General features: G+C 36.7%; 1 protein-coding gene across 2 annotated transcripts in view; it reads right to left on the bottom strand.

Annotated features, from left to right (window-relative positions):
* The window catches only part of Vps54 (VPS54 subunit of GARP complex), a 77,572-nt gene that overhangs the window by 41,564 nt on the left and 13,801 nt on the right, over positions 1 to 22,207 (bottom strand). For both annotated transcript variants that reach the window (XM_038347657.1, XM_038347664.2), the window contains exons 4-7: positions 18,155 to 18,233; positions 15,702 to 15,736; positions 8,073 to 8,204; positions 4,082 to 4,467 (exon numbers count right to left, since the gene is read on the bottom strand). In XM_038347657.1, the coding sequence (XP_038203585.1) occupies positions 4,082 to 4,467; positions 8,073 to 8,204; positions 15,702 to 15,736; positions 18,155 to 18,233 (632 nt within the window). The remainder of the gene's footprint in view (positions 1 to 4,081; positions 4,468 to 8,072; positions 8,205 to 15,701; positions 15,737 to 18,154; positions 18,234 to 22,207) is intronic.

The following is a 22,207-nucleotide window of genomic DNA, read 5'->3' as shown; positions in this document are numbered from 1 at the left end:
CAGGCTTGGTAGCTTTTATCAGATACACAGTACTTCTTTGAAAAAGGAAGATGTTGTGGTTAAAATTTTTGCTTAAAAATAGAAAATGAAATGCACATAGGAAGATGTAAGCACTTTAATTAGAAGATCTAAAATTTAGAGAATGCAATAGTGGTTATATTTAGCATCTCAATTCTGGCCACATTAGAAATTCTCAGAGAGCTTTGAAAACCAGAGTCTTACCTTCTAGAAGTGTAAATTAATTGGTTTCAATGGGGTGTGGCATACCTATCTCTAAAGCTCTTCTGGGAACCGAATAAGCAGTCAGGATTGAGAATCACAGGTATATATCTACTACAAATAGGTACGAACAATTAAATTTTTTTTTTTTTTTTTTTTTGGTTTTTTCGAGACAGAGTTTCTCTGTGGCTTTGGAGCCTGTCCTGGAACTAGCTCTTGTAGACCAGGCTGGCCTCGAACTCACAGAGATCCGTCTGCCTCTGCCTCCCGAGTGCTGGGATTAAAAGTGTGCGCCACCACCGGCCGGCTCGAACAATTAATTTTAAATACTTACAAAGATTACAGAATGTTAAAAAGACAGAAAAAGAATATACCAAGAACAAAAAAAAAATGTACTTTTTGGGTACTATGTTAGATAATACATAGGTCTCACAAATGTGTATTAAGATGTATGTAACACAGCTCTTGTGCAAGACATTGAAAGCCTAACAGAAAGACTTTAAAAGCCACAAAGACAATAAAGCACAGTATATTGCAGTAAGATGTCATTAGAGGAAATAAAGGAAGTATTCTGAGATCTACAAGTCAGAAAGAAAAGTTTATACAGAAATGTTTCAGGTCAAAAAGATAAAAGAAAATACATATAAGTATTATATTCTATCACTGACCAGAAAAAAATACAGAAAATGACACTCAAATAACAATATTTGAATTCTTTTTTTAAAAAAATTATATATTTTTGGTAATATAACTATTGGAAGTTTAAAATAAAAATCCCCTTAAAATGTAAGACAAAGATTACAGGCAAACATAAAACCTAGACTAGCAACTATAAAAACAGAAGACTATCAACAACTTAATCCAACAGTGATCTTTGGTTCTTCTACTAAGAAAGAGATTAAGGGCTTGTCTAAGACATGTCCCATAAAAAAAATGACCAAAACATGAACCAAGGTATGGGAAACAGGTGAAATTCAAATAGAAAGTTCTTAGATTTAAAAAGAACACAGATTATACCAACAAACCTTATAGTAAAAAAAAAAGAAGAAGAAAAAGAAAAAAGAAACCTGGAGCATACATTTCCCTAACTGATTAGACAAAAAACAAAGAATCTAAAATGAATTATATTTTCAAATAAAATTAAGTGGCATTAAAGTATCAATGACGCTTACAAGAAAATAACATTAACATTTAACAATCTCATAGTAAAAGGACTATAAATCCATCAAATAGAATCTGCCAGATATTTAAAACACAAAGTAAAATTCCTCAACTACCAAACTCAGTCACAAATTACTTCAAGTATGAAACAGGATTAAGATATTCTCTTTTAGGGTTCTTTCATTTTTGAAATAACTTGCATATAAAGATGCTTATGTGAAGTATAAATTAAACTCAATTCTGATACCAAGCTTTTACACAGTTATAACCATACGAGAACTGACAGGTGATAGGCAGCTTTACAGATATGTTTACAGATAAATAAATATCCTTTACATGTATAGATTCTAAAGAAAATAACAACAGACATCTCAGCAAAATGAGACAAGAGCTACATCCAAGTTAGGGTTGTTGGTGGGTCCAGTATTACAAAGCTATGAGTTTGACCCCCAACAACAAGCTACGTAAAGTAAATAAATAAATAAATGTAAGCTTGAATTCTGTAGTACAATAAATCATAAATCACTAATAACATCCAACTCAAGTCTTAGAATTTTTCCAGACACCTTTGGCTAACTACAGGCTTCATCAATATTATCAATTACAAACAAACAGATGTATCAAATAAAACTGTATGACCTTTGCGGTAAAAAATAGAACAGGTAGTGGTGGCGCACGCCTTTAATCCCAGCACTCGGGAGGCAGAGGCAGGCGGATCTCTGTGAGTTCGAGACCAGCCTGGTCTACAAGAGCTAGTTCCAGGACAGGCTCCAAAGCTACAGAGAAACCCTGTCTCGAAAAACCAAAAAAAAAAAAAAAAAAAAAAAAAAAAATAGAACAGGTTTAGAATCTGAATTCAGCAAGCAGGCATTCAATCTTTAATTTTAGTTCTTGGTTCTGTGCTGGTCAGACAATACTGGTGCCTATGTTGTGACTTTATCAGGTGATAAACAGAAAGTGAAACTCAGAGCTTCTGTCATTTAAGTCTATTATTGTAAAGCAATGATAAAAATCAACTGTCTTAAAAATATCACACAAATTGAAAATGAAAAACTTTTAAAATTCAGAGGTGAAAAAAATTAGAAATCATTTAGTCACTTGGGGGGGGGTCCATGTAGGGAAACACATAGTAGACTTCAAAGGCCCATGAATCACCCAAAATTTTATGTACAGGTATAATTTTAAGGAAAGAATTTTCTACAAGAGCTTTTAATAGCCTTTCAAAATATTTGTGGCTTAGCCTGTAACCATATCTACAGCCATCAAGATCTGAATTATGCTCCTAGCATCAGAGTCCCATAGCCATCTGCACACCACCACACTGTGTTGATGTACCCTAGCTGCCAAGCCATGCGATTACCTCCTCCTCCTCCTCCTAACTCTCAGTCAGCCTGTCATTTCTAAGTGCTCACTGTCATTCTTCAATTCGATTTTGTACAAGTTCTAAAGTGCTGTCTAAACAGTCCATACACACAATCTTAGTTAATGAGAACTTGCAATTCAATCAAAATGAGTTTATTTTGATTCTAACTCTCCTAGACTATATTACATCTCTATTAACTTACAGAGCACATCTGTAAAAATGCAATGAACCTCTTGTTGCAAGTTCTGAATGACTCTGCCAGAAGACAAGAACCTCTTAGTGTAATGACATTGTAATGGCTGCAACTGGTCTATAAATAATACAAATTCACATAAAAATCCATAACTAAAATCTTAAAGGTATTTTATATGTAATTTCAAAGTCAAATTGGCTTTGTTTTTGTGTTAGTGGTATCAAAGATAAAACTCATAGATTACGCAAGTGCGCCATGAACAACGAACACCTGTAGCCACTACCACCCCTTATCAGTGTGCGTATGTGTGCCAAAGGTCAGGCAAGGGGGTCACTCCTCAGGCACCATGTACTCTGTTCTTTCCAGACAATCTCTTATTAGTCTGGAACTTACTGAGTATACTTGGCTGGCTGGCCAATGAGTCCCAAGGATCTTCCAGTTTCTGTGTCTATTATCATGACCAAATTCTTAAAATGTGTATTCTAGAGATCGAATTTGGGTTCTCATAGTTCCTTGGTAAGCACTTCTCTAATTGAGTTATCTCCCATTTGTTTTGGTTTGATTTTGTAAAGGTATTCTCAAAGTAAGAACTCAGAAGAACAGGGATTTTTTTTTTCCCCAGTCATTATCTGGAATTTTGAAATTTGAGACACAAACTGAAAATTAGAAATGAATCTTTAAATAATTCAATTTAAATCCTATTAGAAAGATTTTTATGTTTATTTTATTTGTACTCGTGTCTGTATATGCCATGACAACACCTGAGGACCCAAGCCTACAATCACCACTCTAAAGAACTTAAAGCACTCCGGGGTTCACAGACCAGAGTTGTCAGACTTACCATTTAGACACAAAGTCATTTGAACATTTTCAAAGTGTTAGTTTCAAAATTGTAACTGGTTTTGTATTTATTTCATCTACTAGAAATTTTGAGTTAGCTTCTCTATTGAAATATTGCTAATAATACTTAGTTTTTTCTGTTTTGCTAATATAAATAACATAATCATAACATTACTAAGCTAACCAATCTGGAAGAAAACTACACATTTCACTTTGAATACACCTACACTTTTAACACTGCATACACATATTTATCCCTGAAACTTCCCTGACATTACTTTGAATGGTTTACTGAACAGACATACCGGAAGCTGTGAATGCCCTGAAGCTCCTGCTGCAGAACCTCTTGAGTTGTTGCTATTAAGTCCAATGCTCCAACAAATTCAGAAGTAGATAATAACACCTGCACTGTAGGCTGAGTTTGGTGTACAGTGGCCATTAACTTCAGTTTATTGTATACTTTAACACAATTGTTTCTGGTAAGTGCCAGTCTTAAAATATGTAGTGATCCTTCACACATAACTTTATCAATCTGTGCAATTTTATCTCGAAGCATTTTTACAGCCTGGGAAGTTTTCTTGAGGTAGTCCTGCAATTCGTGTTGAGAGGTCATTGCATGAAAAAATGCTTCTGAACGTAGAGAGATCTGGTGAGCAATGTTTACTTCCACAATATCCAGATAATGGCTCAGCTTCAAAGGGAAGAAAAAAATCAGATATATTTTAAGATTATCATTCTTGACTATCCAAATAACTTTCTGAAAATGGTAAAATGTTTTGACAAGTACTAAATTCTATTGCGTGACTCACTGGATCATGGGATCCTTGAATTCTGACACACAAAATGGGTATCAAAAAGTGCAGCCCCAAAACAGATAAATGTGAGATCAAAGAATACAAGCTTATTTGCCTACTTCTTCCTTTCCAGGCACTACTACCCTTTAAATACTACCTCTGTCTCACAATGAGCTCAGGGCTTACTGGTAGTCTGAGTTCTAAGATTTCAGAGAAAATGATCTCCTTGGCCCACATCAACATCATTTATCTAAGTAGATGGCGTTTTCTTCTATGTACCATCACATCTGCTTCACATGCATGTGTATGTTTTCTAATTTTAACAAACTGCTATAATTAGCATTCTCATTTTGCAAATGAGAAACCACAGAAGCATTAAATAACTTGAGTACAGTCATGTGGTTAGCCATGCCAAAGCTAACATATAAAACCCATGTCTGTAGACTCACTCTGCATACTAGACCGCACTGTTTCAAACTGAGAGCAGACCGTCTGTTGGTTCGGTCACATATTACATTACCATTCATTTTGATGGTTTTTTTCAAGGCTGCTTATTTTATATTTCAAAATTATTCTTTTAGCCATTTGTAGTTTTTACTCTGATGTCTTATACTCTTAAGAGAGGGATAAATACCTTAAATAATTAGCTCAGGTATATTATAATACTACCATGCTTAACTCTTACTGTTGTATAATCTGGAACTCTGAAATTTGTCGCCTCTGTCACTATCAGCCCAATGCACGTCTACTGACCCACAGGGCTACCTTTTCCTTTCTTTTTCTAAAAGAATATGCTTCTTTTTATTACTACAGTATCTCCATTTCTCTTGGCTGTTACTTTCAGATTTTGTAACCTAGGCACTATTTCTGAATGGCATAGTGTTAAAGGATTAATGAACTTTCAGTCTCTATGATTTAAAGGATTAGAAGGTATTATTTTCAACAGTGGTCATTACTTAATAATATTTTTATTTAATCTAAATGGGTTACAAAATAAGAAATTTTATAATTTTCTTGAGCTCATACCCTTTTTCTTCTCATCTTCAATACAGCACACTTACTGAAAAAGCAACATGAATACAAACACAGTAAAATCGATTATATGCTCAAGTGGAGCTGTCAGAATGGCAACTGATGAATGGATAACCTTCACCTATGCCTTACATGACGCTGCCAGTCTCTGGACCGGTTTAACACATTTGTGATTTTAAAAATAAACTAAAACAAAAAGAAAATAAAGCAAAAAAAAAAAAAAACTGCGAGAAAGTAAACAACTTCGTTCCTATGCACAGTTACTTCCCCTCAGCCCCTGAAGTGTTTAAGATCAAACCCAGGCTCTCAGACATGAGAGGCTCACTCTACCACCAAGTTTCAGATCTAGTCCTGCCCCCCCCCCAACTTTTTTTTAAGGAAAGCCTTAAAACAAAAAAAGCATGTTTTATTTTGTGGGGGGAGGGGCACATGTCACAGCCTAATGTAGACATCAAAAGAAAAACTGTGTGAGTCATTTCTCTCTTTCTGCTGTGCGGATCTCAGTGCTGCAATTCAGGTCATCAGGCTTGGAGTGCCATCTTTACCCCCTGGGTCATCTCACCCAGGAAAAGCCTTTCTTAATGAAAACACAGAGCAAGGATTTGAATTCGGATGCACTCAGATCACAGAGCAGGAAACAATGTTGCTTTCAAGTTAGCAGGGGACTAACTGCCCCACTACATCAGGAGTTTGAAAGAGCTAGCCTAATGCTTTCATTCCTATTCTAACAGAGCAGAACAAAAGGAGTCAGAGTGGAAATACAACAAACCTGATCTGGGACTTAAAAAATTGTTTATTTCCATCACTTTAGTTACTTTAAATATTCAGAATGAGAAAAGAATATCCTTTGAATTTTAAAGACTTTTGGAATTCATCGATATTCCATTGATCCACTTTTCAAAAGCATAATACTTTCATAATTTATTTCCTATTAAACTGATGTAAAGGACTGAATTTTTAAATTACTTCTACTACTATATGTATAGTTAATGATGTGGAGTTTTTGCTTTTTTTTTAGGTATTATTCTACCAGAATATAACTCTAAATGTGAAGTGCAGTCAGGAAATGAGGCAATACATATCATAAGCCACTGTTGATAATCAGTAAAAGTATAGAAAGTACTCTCACTCAAGGAAAAGCTTTTCATAAGTGAAAGTTTCTAACGGGAAAATAATCACCTTATTCTCATTTACAGTAATGAGAAAAGGAATGCACGTGGTTCTTGCCCACAAGTCTTCTCAGGCCCCTAGTCTGTTCTTCGGTTCCTACGAAAAACTGGATCCTCTTTATGGACTTGAAGGAGGCTTCATAGATCAAGAGTGAAATAAAATGTCCTTAAGAATCAGTCATGACTTTTAGAGGCTCTAGGCCAAGTGCTGAGAAAGAACAGAGATTAAAGTCTTTACTGTCACTCAAGCTGTAGAAAGATTCTGGAAATGCCTAGAGTTCTGAATTACAAACAACTTTCAAGATGTCTACTCTAAGACATAGTGACAGTAAAATTTAAAGATTGGTGACCAAAGAAATGCAAAAGACTAGGCTTTACAAGGCAAAAATAGTGTAGTAGGAATATTCTATTTTAACTAAAACATGTTTTGTTTCAAAATAATGATCTTCAATATTGAAGTGAAGAAAACATCACTTCACAAAGTTGGTTCACTGAGCTTTTAGATCACTGTTACGGAGTTAGCTAATGTGTAACTGAAATATTTAGGATAAACGCAAAGCAATTTGTATCTAGCATATTCTCTTCACTACAATGTCATCAACTTAGGGCCAGTGAGATAGCAAAATCACATGGCTCCTAAGCCCAAGGATCTGAGTTAAATGCCCAGAACCCACATAATGGAAGGAGAGAATGGCTCCACAAAACTGTCCTCTGACCTCCGCACTACACAGCGGCATCTACCAATCCTACCACACATGTCTCACACACATGCAATAAGGTTTTTAAAGTAAAATTCCACCCACTCTATTTTAGTAAAGAATTTTTTCACAGTCATAACTTTGCTCCATGAGTCAAGAGTCTACTTCCTAACCCATCAGTTAATAGTCTACTTCCTAACCATCAGTTAAGAGTCTACTTCCTAACCATCAGTTAAGAGTCTACTTCCTAACCATCAGTTAATAGTCTACGTCCTAACCATCAGTTAAGAGTCTACTTCCTAACACATCAGTTGAGAACACAGTTGTTATAATTTTGGCTGGCAACAAAATGAACTTAATGGGTAGGAGAGTGCAAGAGTACTTGGCCTCGTATGGATGAAGCTCTAGGTTCAAACCCAACACCAAGAAAGAAAGGAAGAGGAAAGGGAACAGGAAAGAGAAAGAAGGGAGAGAAAGGACTGGGAAAGGGAAAAAGGAGAGAACATTTAAAAAGTAGAACTTAATCAGTAAATCTAAGATTTAGTACCATCTAACCAGAATAAAGTTCACTGTATGGGAAAAATCAGTGAGAAATTAAATTACCTTTTCTTGAAGCAACTTGGAAGAAGCTGCATCGCGATTTCCTTTCCCACAAGCAGTATTAAAATGAGACCATGGTAAAACTGAATTAAAAGTTAAGGAATCATCCAAGGCAAAATCTGGTTTCATAAAAATCTATCAAAAGAATATATTGTCCCCAATTAGTTAAATATCTTCTCTATATTCATTAGCTCTTACATTATATTACATTAGAATACCATTAAACAAACTTAACTTGGATCTTAAATATGAGAAGCAAAAGCAAAAATCTCAATCACAAAAATTATTTCTTACCAAGTTAAAATGCTCATTAAAGATAGAAAAATGGGGCTAGGGAGATGGCTTAGCAGTTAAAGAGCACTTGCTGCTCTTGCAGAGAACCTGGGTTTGGTTCCCAGCACACACATGGACGTTAACAACCATTTGTATGTCTAGTTCCGGGGTGAGATGCCATCTTCCAATCTCCACAGGTACACATGTGGTGCACATACATAACACAAGAAAAATGCAAAACATATCAAATTAAGTAATAAACCTAAACCACAACAAAACAAAAAGTAGAAAACGTAGCTGAAGTGGTAGTGATGCTTGCACTTCCAATAATCAAGAAGCTAAGGTAGGAGGGCTGCCACAAGTCTGTGGTCTGCAGTGAGTTTAAAGGCAGCCTGGGCCACACACTGGGCACCTATCTATAAAAGCAAATAAATAACAACTGAATTAAAGAAAAAAATGCTTTTGCCTTTACCAGTGTGGATCACTGTAAGCCTGCATCAGTGAATCCAATCATACATCACACCCAGCCAATAACAAAGAGTAGCAGGCCTATCCTAGTTTGCATATTTCCCACTGACAGTTTTAAAACTGTCAAGTATCAGTTTCCCCAAATTATACTTCTACTTTCTCCTACAAAAATTCCTTCAGAAATGATGTTCAGAATAAACTAAACTTTAGAAATCAAACTAATTCAGTTATGATGAGCGTTTCCTTCCCCACTCTCCACATAAACAGTGATTTCCTAAGGATTTCCTGTCTTCATCTTCTCAGCACTAAGAAATTGAATTCCTCATTTATCTCTGGTTTACATTTATCTCTGACTTATTGATATTCCTGTCTAACACAGACACTCTGTATTGTGTCTCTCTTAACAATCTATTAACTTTCCTGTTTAAAACTCTTGGTGGATTCCCACCTATGAACTACAGTCCAAATTCTACAGGGCATCTAAATTCACCAGGGAGGTGGGGGAGGCAGGGCAGGTTGTCTCCACTTACCTCTTTACACCTTTATCACTGCCCCACGTACACATTTATACATTACATTCTAGCAATACATATCATCTTCTATACTCTCTTAGGCTTAACTATCTTGATATCCTTTGACCTAAAATGCCCCTTCTTGCTTATCTTCCTGAAGAACATGACCCAATCAAAAGAGTATACATGCACGATCCAGACACTAATCATTCCACCTCTGAAGACAAGTATGCCATGTACAATTATTATAGATCTCATACTTCAGAAAGTATTTAATATGCATCTCTAAAGATCACATGTTCTTACAGTTTATGTAACCAAACTGATTAATCACTGTGTTCCCTAACATCAAAGGGTTAAAAGCATACTTTAATTTATTAATATTTTATTTTATTTATCAATTCATACATCTATATAAAAAATAGTATGAACATGATAAGGAAAAAACTAATTAGGGGTAGGAACAAGTTTTCTAATCCATGCTTTAATATTATACTCAAAAGAATTAGTTCAACAAATATCTATTAACTGTCTATTATGTTAGATATTAAGAGGAAGTAAAGATAAATTACTACCCATATTCTAATCTCAAGGATTATCAATCCAAGGAATATGATTAGAGTGTATATATATATAATATATATATATTATATATATATATATATATTTTATTAGTTGATGCTGTGTATCCCTAGGTTCCACCTCAGTTAATTCAACCATGAACTGAAATTACTCAGAAAAAGCTTCTATATTAAGCATGTGCAGGCTTCTCTTCCTTGTCAGTAACCCTAAACAATATGGTACAACAACTATGCACATAGCATTTACATACTATTGGGCATTGTAAATAAGCTAGACATGTGTACTCAAAACACACAGACACATATATGCATATTTCATGCAGTATTTAAGGGACTGGGGCACTGGCACACTTTGGTACTGGGGAAGAGGGTCCCTAAGAATAGCGATTTTCTTAGGGAGCAGGCTCCCCAGTGACTCCTTTCTGACAAAGGAGTAAATTGTGTTCGGTTGGAAAGAAGAAGAAAACACATAAAAAACTGCCTTTTAAAAGAAAATTATAAAGGATTTAAGTACAGGAGGGGTGGGGGTCTTCCAAGGCAGAAGAAACAATGTAAGTACAGCATGTAACCAGCAAAAATGAGCGTGGCTCAAGCTGAAAAGAAAAAGAACCAAGAGCAGCAGCAGAAGCTCCACTCCGAGTGCTCAAGGACAGCTTGAATTTCATTCTGCAGGAGACAGGAGCATTTTCAAATTTCTCCCTCTTCCTGTCTTCATCCTCCGGTCACTGCCACAGCCCTCCTGAGAATCTATGAAAACAACAGACACTCTTCTAGGGGGAGGGGGCTGAGGTGTACTATTAAATCTAAAAAAAAAAAAAAAGTTCATATAAATGTGAATATCTCTCAGTAATCTGAAGGGAGGTAAAATTCACAGTAGTTATGATTTTAAAAGGAGACAGACCTACAAGTTACAGGCATGAGGAAGAGACTATTAATGCAGAAACAAAAGAAAACAGAAATACTATAAATAAATTTCATTTGTATATTCATTATCTTTTTAAAAACAGGGATACAAAAAGCTCCAGAGAGGCTCTTGGGTAGAAGGAGGGGCTGAGGGAAAAGTGAAGAGACACAGCGCTGAATGATACTGCACCAGAAGACTCCATGAGCCTGAAGAAAAGGGGCCACAATTCAAACACAAGAAATGTTCAGAAGTCAAACTAGACCTTGCCAGAGACCTTCTCCATAACTAAAAAATGAAGTAGAGAAGCAATGCTAAAAGCTGCAAAGAAAAAAAAAAAAAAGTCACCTCCCAAAGGGAGAAGTATCATTGTAACTTCTGCAGCCCAAAAGTCAGAAAACCCTAAATGAGTCTTTTCAGGTACAGAAAGTAAACAATTGCCAAACAAGAGCACTATACCCAGGAACGTTATCTTTCAACACTGATCCATAGGTAAGGATATTTCAGGCAGACACAAATGAAGACAATCTGTAACAACAAAACCAGCATAGCAGGAAATTCTTAAAGGAATTCTAACTGGAAGGGTGAATAATGAAAGAATCTACTTCCATGAGACAGCTCTCTCTCTCTCTGAGAAACCCACACATTCATGTTCCTGGGTGTCCCTCACTTTATTTCCAAGTACCTCATTCCTTCTCTAAACCCTATTGCTGATAACCTACATTAAAAGCATCTTACTAAATGAGTACATTACCTGAAAGAAAAGATGAACAAAGAAGAGCTGGAAGAGAAACAGGTCTGGCCCAGGGAACCAGCTAACCCCCAAAACTAAGAGGGAAGGAAGAAAAGAAATAGCCGTAATCCAGTCAGTCAGGATCTCACAATAAAATCACAGGAAATAACAGGGTTGATTAAAAAAAAAAAAAAAAACCTCAATTATTAAATAAAAACTGAGACCCACTCACCTAGCAAAGACGCCTAAAAACTGAATGTCAAAGAATGCAATCAACCTATCAAGCAAACAGAGGCAGTGAACAAAAAGGCAAAACTATTTTTCTAACTGAGGAAATAGATTTCACATAAAAACAAACTAAAAGAGATAAAGGAGGACACTGAAGGGCCTGGAAAGATAGTCAGCAGTCAAGAGCACTTGCTGCTCTCACAGAAAGGACCTGGGTTCTATTCCCAGCACATACATTAGGCATCTCACAACTGCCTCCAACTCCAGTCCCAGACAATCTGATGCTCTCCTCTGGCTCCACAGCCACCTGCACACAGGATACACAAACACGCTAACAGAAACTCACATACACACACATACACACAGAGGACACTGAATAAAGGGAATGATTTACCAAGAAAAACTAATAATTACAACCATTTATGCACCAAATGTGAGTGCTCCTAGTTACATAAAACAAACACTAAAAGACATAAAGATCCCATAAGTCCTGACATAGTAACAGTGGCATGATGTGGGATTCCCCTCTGTATGCTGTGAATATATTTTATTACCATTGGCTAATAAAGAAGCTGCTTTGGCCTATGACAGGATAGAATATAGCTAGGCAGGAAAACTAAACTGAATGCGGGGAGAAAGAAGACAGAGTCAGGCAGATGCCATGTAGCTGCCCAAGGAGCAAGATGTGAGATAACCACAAACCTTGTGATAAAATATAAAATACTAAAAACGGATTAATTTAAGATGTAAGAGCCACAGAGAAACCCTGTCTCGAAAAAAACAAACAAAAAAAAGAGCTAGCTATGAATACGCCTGAACCACTGGCCAAACAGTGTTATAATTAATATAGTTTTTATGTGTCAGGTTTGGGTGGCCAGGAAACAATAACACAGTCTCATTTATAGTGGCAGGGTTCAATACCTCACTCTCATCCTTACACAGGTCTCCCAAACTTAAAAACCAGCAAAGAAATGTAAGCCACACCACAGATTGACTGAATTTAACAATAACCACAGACTAGTCCAAACAACCCAAAGGGAATACACATTCTTCTCAGCAGCACGAGGAACCTAAACTGATAACATCACAGTAAACAAGCACAGGAGCATACACTGAGAGAATTCCTTGTATACTACCCACTGTGGGATCAAAGCAGAATTCGGCACTACCAGAAACATCAAAAAGATCACAAATACCTGGAGACTACACAAGACAGTTATGAAGAATATTAGATCACTGAAGAAATCAGGGAAGAAATTTAAAAATTCCTAGGAACAGATGAAAATGAAAACAGAACAAAGTCACTGGTCTCTGCAATAAATGCAGAAAAGACATCCGACAAAGTCTGACACACTTTCATGATAAATGTACTGGAAAAGTATGCACAGACAGACCATACCTCAAAAGAACAAAGTGCGTACATAGCAAACCTACAGCCAACATTATACTATGTCAGAAACTCTGGAAACATCTCCTAAGATCTGAACTAGATCAGGGTATCTACTATCTCTTCTTCAGTACAGTGCTCAAAAATCTTAGCTAAATCCCCAAGACAAAAGAAAAACAGCAAATGATAAAACTAAGAAAGGAAGATGCTATTTCTAGTTTCTAATAACAATTCTATACTCAAAAGTCCTTACAGATGCTATCAGAAAACTTTTAGAAGAAATACTTTCAATGAAGTTAGAGTACAAAATTTCAACATACAAAAATGGAACAAAACAAACAAAGCAGTAGCTTTCATAAATATCAATAACAAACTTGCTGAGAAACAAATTAGAAAAATTAGCTGGGCATGCTGGCATACGCCTTTAATTCCAGCACTTGCGAGGCACAGGCAGGTGGATCTTATAAGTTCAAGGCCAGCATAGTCTACAAATGAACAGCCAGGGCTGTTACACAGAGAAAATCTGCCCCCAAAAATTAATTAATTAATTAATTGATTGATTGATTGATTGATTTTTAAATTAATAATAGGAAAGTATACCCAATCACAACAGCTCAAAAAGATAAATTAAGTACCTAGGAATAAATCTAACCAAGGAAGTCAAAGATTTTTCAATGAAAACTTTAAGACATTTGAAAAAGAAATTTAAAAGATACTGTATGAAGAAAAGACCTTCCTTGTTCCTGGACTGGCAGAATTAATATTGTGAGACGGTTATACAACTACAAACAAACTCAGATTCAACATAATACCCATCAAGATTCCAATCACACTCTTCACAGAACTTATTTTTTTCTTCTAGTTCTGAGAAGAATAAATTCATATGGACACACAAAAAAGCACACACAGCCAAAGTAATCCTCAGCAGAAAGAACACTTACGGTAGGTATCAAAACAGTTGAGCTCAAATTATACTAGAGCCATAGTGGCATAGACAGTACAGTACTGGCACAAAAATGGACATTTAGGCCAATGAAACAGAATATAGGACAAAGAAATAAACCCACACAGTTATGGCCACCTAATTTCTGACAAACCCAAGTCATCAAAAACGTACGCTGGAAAAAAGAACCTATTCAACAAATGATGCAGGTGAAACTGGATATTCACCTGCAAAAGAATGAGAATAGGCTCATATCGCTCACACTAAACAAAAATCAAAGCACATCAATTAATTTAAAACTTGACATGCTGAAGCTGTTGTGGGAAAACAGACATAGAAAAGACCCTGTTGAACAAACCTCCAGTTGTAGGAAATAACTCCCAAGCAATAACAAATATGGCATTTAAACAGTTTCCACACAGCAAAGGAAACTATCAGTAGAATGAAGAGAGAGCTACAGACAGCAAGATTTTTTGCTGGCTATACTTTAGACAGGAGACTGACATTAGAATATATGAAGAGTAAAAATTAGATACCAAAATCTAAAACTGCTGATCGATAAATAGAATAATTGATAAATGGTTTGAAAGAGAGAAAAAAGACAGACGGTAGACCAACCGTACTTTAAGAAGTGATCAGCATCTTTAGCCATCAGAAAAATGCAAATTAAAACTACTTTGAGATGCTAGCTCACCCAAGTCAGAATTAAGGAAAAAGATGAGAAACGCTGCCAGGGATATGGGAAGAGAAAGCCCTAGTCATGTGGTAGATGTGTAACCTAGCAGTCATTAAAGAATCAGCATGATGGTTTCTCAAAAATTAAAAATAGAACTAGTCATATGACCTAGCTATAATATTCCTGGGCATACATGCAAAGGACTCAACAGCCTGCCCTAGAGATACCTGCAGATCCATGTTTAGTGCTGAATTAGTCAAAATAGCAAGGAAATGGAACCAACATTCCACCAATAGATGAAGGAATAATGAAAATACGATATATAATATATAAACACAAGATAATTTTAACTACAATGAAAAGTGAAATAATGAAATTTGTAGGAAAATGGATGGACCTGGAAAGTATACTAAGCAAAAACTCAGAAATTCTGACAAAAATTACACACTTTCTCTCCTATGCAGACCCTTGCTTGTTTACATATAAATGGTGTAAGTGTGGGGACAGACTATGAAACTAGAAAGGAGAGGAGTGGAGGGAAGAGGTGCTAAGGAAGTGGGTGGCCAACAGTCATAAGCACAAGAAAAGAAACTGAAGGTACAAGGGAGTGTCAGGGAAATGGGGTAACGAGGGAGGGGAGAAAAAACAAAAGCAAATTTTGTTTCAAAATGCCATAATGAATCCTAATACTGTGCAGGCTAATTAAATATTTTACATAAAAATAAAGAGGTAAAAATCATTTATCTGAAGAAATCTTTAAAGTATAATATATAATAAAAATGACATAAAATTAGACACATAGAATATACAAATATATACATAGATATATATTCTCAGAAGAGCAGAACAGTCTCACTGGTCAAAAACAGTCAATTGAAAGTTTCTTATGAGGCAAAATTAAACTGAATTCTTATGTCTATGCTTCATTACCTTAGGTACTTGTTCCAGATCTGTCCTGGATTTATCTATCAAAAAAAGTAAAGGGGAAATAGAAATTTTCATATCTATTTTAATTTTTTATTCATAAATACATTTTGAAGAATTTACCATTACACTGGGTTAAGCAGGTAAATCAATTTTTGTCCTTAAAGTGCCCCTCAATCTACCTATGATCTCCACTACAGCAGGTCACTGGACAAGACAAACGCTGCAGGTAAACTTACCAGTCAGTAACAAACAGCTAAGACCATCTCAACTCTTTCTGATGCTCTTTTCATTAAGTTTTTGTAAAATTAGGTATGCTATATGGTTTTAGAAACTATATTAAATTCTAAAATAGTAAGATGGGGTTTTTGTTGGTGTTATTGCTGCTGCTAATGAGACAAGATTTTGCTTCATCGCCCAAGTTGGCCTGGAACTTCCTCTGTAGCCCAAGCTTTCCTCAAACTCTGAATTCTTGTCTCAGCCGCTCAAGTTCTATGGTTATAGTTGTGTATCACCAAACTCAATTAGAAATATTACTTTTATTTTATTAAAGATATCTACCATTTCATCCCAAATTTTTGGTCAAAGACTGACTTTTGATAGCATATTTATTTTCTTTTCTGATATCTTATTTTATATCACCTATAGATTTCTCCAATAAATTCTACCTTCATCCTGCCAAGCTAATCTCCGATGAGGTATCTCTTTTCTTAAACTGTCCCTCAACACTTAGACTCCACCCCTGCATGTCTCTTCTGTAAGTCTGCTTTATCATCACTTTGTCTCTCCAGAAGCTTCAAATTCTTTCTTTAAATGAATTTTTCAACTCTACATAAAAATATGCTCAATTCTCTTCTATTTAGAAAACTGAGAAGATAAAACCTAGGACCAGGAGTGACTTGAAGCAAGGGAGCCACCTCAGGGGCAAAACTTAAGGAAAATACTGGCGTTATGCAAATGTCTCTCCTGCCTCATCCACTCAGAGGCCTTTACTCAGTCAGTACCTTACCTCATCTTCAAGTTCATCCCTACTGAGTCTGCATCTCTTGCCTATATACACCCTTCTTATGGAGTATCGAGGTGTTTGTAACCACTATTCTGTTCTAAAGGCTCACTCTAAAAAAAATCTGTCAAATTCTAGACTTCTCAGCATGCAATAAACTTTCTGACATTGTAAACTAATCATTCCCACTTTCCTAAGACTCTCCTAGCTTTTCATTTCTAATGTGGAAGTCTCTGTTGATCCTATTATAGTTTCTCTGATACCAACCACCATGCCTACATTTCAGCCTATATTCCTCCTTCCTGAGCTCTAGGTGTCAACCAGATGTGTCTTTCACTGCAGACTGGCAGCTAAACTAGCCTCCAGCTCTTCCAGAATCCTTCCTGCCTCTCTCCCTGAATTGGACTCCTCATGTAGACAGCTGCCCAAGCATGAAATATAGGAATTATCACTGACATCTTATTCCATTACCACTCTGACTGACCATTAAGACCTGTGCCTAGGCTACTTGGCTTTCTGTTCTCATTTCTTCTCTATTTCCACTCTGTTACTAGGGCCACATCATTTCTTACCTATATTACCAAAAGAGCCTCCAATTATCTTCTTGTCTAAAGTCTTACCATCATATAATACCTTATTATTAACTGTTTTCATTGGGAAATGTACAACTGTAAATCTAACCATGTCTGGCTAAAAATATTTTATAGTTCTATATTGCCTTTAGAAAGAGTAAAATTCCTGAGCAAGACATACAAAAATCTCTGTGACCTGACCCCTTGCCTGTCCTTTCACCTCATTTCTTACTCCCAATACAACCAACATGTGAGAGGCTTGCAAATCTCGACATGCTTTGTTCTCTTGACTTTATGATTTGTATGTACTGTTCATGTGTGTGTTCATATTCATTCCTAGGAAATATATAAGCCCTACCAAATACATAAAATGTTTCACACTAGCTAATCTAAAATACAGGTCATAATCATCAACTATGGGTCCCTTTCTTAAGCTTAGCAAGAAAGGGTGTGTGTGCAATCTTACAAAGCTAAAGTGACTAACATATAGTTCTGCAAATATTGATTTATTTCCTTAAATTCCTTGAAAGCTAAGACAATTTCTTACTTTTATTTTTAAGCAACAAGCAATGCACCAAGCACCAAGCAATTAAATATTTGTCAAACTGAAGGATTATACAATCATAGTCATGCTCATTCTCTAAGAAACTTTGTAGAAAGGATTATGGCTTTAAACTGTAAAACTATTTACTAGAAATAAAAGCTAAGAATACAGCCTAGCAAACACAAGGCCCAGGTTTTAATCCCCAGTACCACAAAAATACACAAATAATTTACTAAAAAGAAAAACTGTACATATGATAGGAAACAAAGTTTCAACATTAACAATTTGTTCTTTAATAGTCGAGCTGTGCTTATTATCTATGACTGGCATATATACGTACCATGAATATGTAAAAGAGTCCTGTCAAAGGTATCTTTAGGAGGACAAATATTCTTGCATCTCTCATGAATCTTCTCTCTCTAATTAAAATACAATGAATAATAAGCAATGCTATGTGGAAATATGATTATTCAAAACATCAACATGTTTTATAACATAATTATACCAAATTACCTCTGAAACTTAATATAGTCACTGGCCTCTGAACTTAAATACAAATTAAAAACTGAACCAAATACCACTATGGAGGGATAGAGATACAGCTCAGTAGTAGGCATTTGGCCTATCTTATGTAAAGCACTGGATTCTACCCACACAACAAAATAATAAAAGTTTCTTTTCAAGAATGGCATTAAAAAGACACACGGGCGAGTAGAACATGAAGACAGGGAAACAGCGTGGTGTTCAGTTCTAGGAGTGTTCTGCCAGTTACTTACAGAGTGTTTGGCAAAGTGGCTATTCCACTCTGTATTCCCACCAGCAATGAATGAGAGCTTCTATTGCTCCACATCCATGCCAGCACTGGCTCTGTCAGTGATTTAGATTTCTATCACACTAACAATACACAGTAGCACCTCTTCATTTCAACTTGCAATTTGTAGGTTGTATATAAAAATACTTGAGACATTATACAAATTAAGTATCAGTAATATAGCCCAATTCATCCTATTTCCACAAAATCAACAAAGTAAATAACTGAAATAAAATCAGTTATATTTAAATTAAATTTAAAAATATTAAAAGCAGCAATTATTAAAATATAAATACATATTGAGTTAGGTAATAATAGCTCATACCAATAATCCCAGTTACTAAAGAGGCTGAGGTGGAAAGACCAGTTGAGGCCAGTTGGACAACTCAGTGAGGTGAGAGTTCAGCATACACGTGCACACACACACACACACACACACACACAAAGTAGAGTCAGCCTTTGTTCATATATACGTATTTCCCACTGTGTCATTTGACTTTTTTAAAGACTGAATTGGTAATTGGGATATTAATAATAGTCACTTGCTAAGTTAAAAGTGAGTAATAGGCCATTTCAAACTCTGTTCAATTCTTGCTTTCAGAAAGAGCAATTTAAAGAAGTATACTGAGATGGGTGTGGATCAACCTCAGTACTCAGGGCGTACAGGCAGGCAGTGTTATGTAAGTTTGCTCTGAAAGTTTGAGGCCAGCCTGATCTATATAGCAAGTTCCAGGCCAGCCAGGGCTACATAGTGACCCTGTCTCAAAAGAAATAGAAATAGTGGAGGAGGAGGAGAAGAAAGTTGAATTGAACATTTATTTGGATACAGTAAAGGTGTCTGCTGAAGATGGGATGCTCTGTTGCAGTAAACTGGAGACATGAGAAAAGTTCTACTCTGGATATTTTTTCCTTGGGAACTTTATTAGCAAACAATCTCCCAAATGATTTAAGCATAACTATACATGTTCTTTCTCTCTCAAGCGTCTGGGATGGGGAAGGGGGACTATACTAGCAATTTACAACATTTCCTGAGTTGCCTCTTTCCTTTTTCTACTTGTATTTAAAATAAAATTCATGAAGAAATATCTGGAACATTGTTTCAAACCTGTCTCCTGTCAAGTATGGTAATGCACTCCCATAGGCAAAAGCAGCAGATTTCTGATTTGAGGTCAGTCTGGTCTACACAGTGAGATCCAAGATTCTCAATTCTAGTTAGGACTAGAATAAGACCTTGTCTCAAAAAACAAAACAGCAGCAATTAATTGAGAATGGAAAGTGATATTCTCTTTCCACCTCCCCAAATTTTGATATATTTATGCTGATTTTTATCTTTCTCTCCTAGCTCAACTGTGGTCTCTGAAGTCCACCAACACTTTCTGTAACTACAGTCATTGATGAAGTCAGACAGACATGTAGAATCACCACCTCCAATGCCTAAACCTGACAGTATCCCAACCTCAAAAACACAGAGCAGTGATAATATTTTTGTGGTCAGAGCCCGCCACGGGAAAGCCTGAGGGTTCCACAGCAGTATTCAACACTAGGAGACAGATGAGTGAAAGGGAGATGTGTGTCTCCCTTGGCCTCATCCATTCTCTAGAAGCCAATGGAAGAAGAAAATGGATTTGGTCTACATGAAGCCAAATGTGTGTATAGTAAGGGACAATGGAATCTCCTCCTGTATAGAGTCCCCGCTTCTAGCACCAAATCCTGTAACAAATCATAACAAAGCAGATCCAACAATTAATGCTCAGATCTCAGAGTGAGTCACCATCTTTCATGACTATCATCACCAGAAAAGGATGCAGTAAGCTGAGGCAGGGTAGCATATGTGAAGTTCTTTTTGTCTCGGTGAGCATGTTGGTAAGAGAGAGAAATCAGTTTCTGCGGCTCTGTCTTGAACATGTCTAGGACAGTCTCATTGCCTTCAATGTCCTCAGGAAGTTCAACTGTACATCTTTTACAAACTAATTCTAACATAATATAGAATATCTTCCTGTTACTGCTATCACATAAGTAGATCTTTGCCTAAGCTTAGATTCCAGTATGGACATACCAGGGGCTCTGGTCAGCACAACGGGCTGCCAAACTCATCCAAAGCTCCCTCTTCACATACATCATTCACCTAAAAGGATGACTCTATTGCTTGAAACAGAAAGCTTAGGAAATCATTCCCAAGAGAACAGAGGTCTTTAGGTGGGCAATTCTTATTGTCTCCAAAGTCAACAAATAGAAGCACAAGGTGTCAAGATACAAGCTCCACCCCAGGAAAGGTTTATACACAAGGATATTGTTACACCATCTTTTGCAAGCCCAGCCAAATCTTCAGACAGAATATTCTCATGGTCATAGTCATCTTATTGAAAGCTTATCCAACTGTAGACTGTGGAGCCGACAATTTGGATCCAGAAGTTATTAGAATGTTAAAAACAGAAAACCAGACAACTGGGTACTGAAGTCACAACTGGGGATTTCCAAGTACAGAAGCCTCTGGACTGGTATGGGCTCGACTTCAGGAAGATGTCATTGTTAGGTTTATCTCAGGATCCCTGTTTGTTCTTTTTTTTGAGACAGGGTTTGTCTGTAGCTTTGGAACTAGCTCTTGTAGACCAGGCTGGCCTCGAACTCAGAGATCCGCCTGCCTCTGCCTCCCGAGTGCTGGGATTAAAGGCATGCGCCACCACCGCCCGGCCCTTTTGTTCTTACAACAGCAGCATCACCCCTTACATGATGAAGTAGGGAAGAAGCTCCCGCCTCGTGATAAAACTATTTTCCACAAATCTTCTCCATCTTTGCCTGGCTCTGTCACTTCATCTTTTCATACTGACTGGCTGCTTACACTAGACCCTGAGTTTTGCATGAACAGAGAATTCTCTTTAAAGCTGTTCATCTTCTGAAACTGCCCCCAGTTTCAAACGCTTGTCTGCTGCAATGGCCTCTGTATTCCTGAGATGTGTATAAATCTCGATAGTAGTAAAGTTCCTCTTAATTCTCTGTCACAGGAAATTTTGGTTTCAGGAGCCTTACAGAGAGAATGAACCATCTTATGGCCTCTCCATCTGATTCTGCCCACATATCTCTGAGGAATTCAGAGCTTCTAAAAAGTGGCATGCTCTTTGTCAGACTCTGACAGACTGTGGCTTTGGCCTTGCACACCTGAACAAGCAAATTACTGATAAGAGGCGTTCACTCCACATGAATCCACGTGCTTGTCTGTTTCCATAGCTGTTTAATACTGGCTCCTGACCAGCCAAAGATGAGTTTCACAGTCTCTGGAGGAACCGCATCTCTACTTCAGTGCTGTTCTTCTCTCCAACAAGTCAGTCACAGTTCTCTGCTGTGGCCTACACAAGCAGGAATAGGTACTGTTGCACTAGTTGGAATCCAAAGGCCCAGGGCTATTTTCTGAATAGCAGACAGTCTTATCCGTGAAGCCCACTGAGAGGACATGTTTTACTGTTCTAGCTCATACCTACTCCTCCAGAGTCAGATATCATGAGCCCTGCCTCTCCTCTCACCTGGCTTGCCTTCTCCCTCTTGCACCCTAACTTACTAATTCCCTAAATCTCAAAGATCATCTGA

This window comes from Arvicola amphibius, chromosome 1 (genome assembly GCF_903992535.2).
Source record: "Arvicola amphibius chromosome 1, mArvAmp1.2, whole genome shotgun sequence".
NCBI classification, from domain to species: Eukaryota; Metazoa; Chordata; class Mammalia; order Rodentia; family Cricetidae; genus Arvicola; species Arvicola amphibius.
This window is presented reverse-complemented; position numbering and strand designations above follow the sequence as displayed.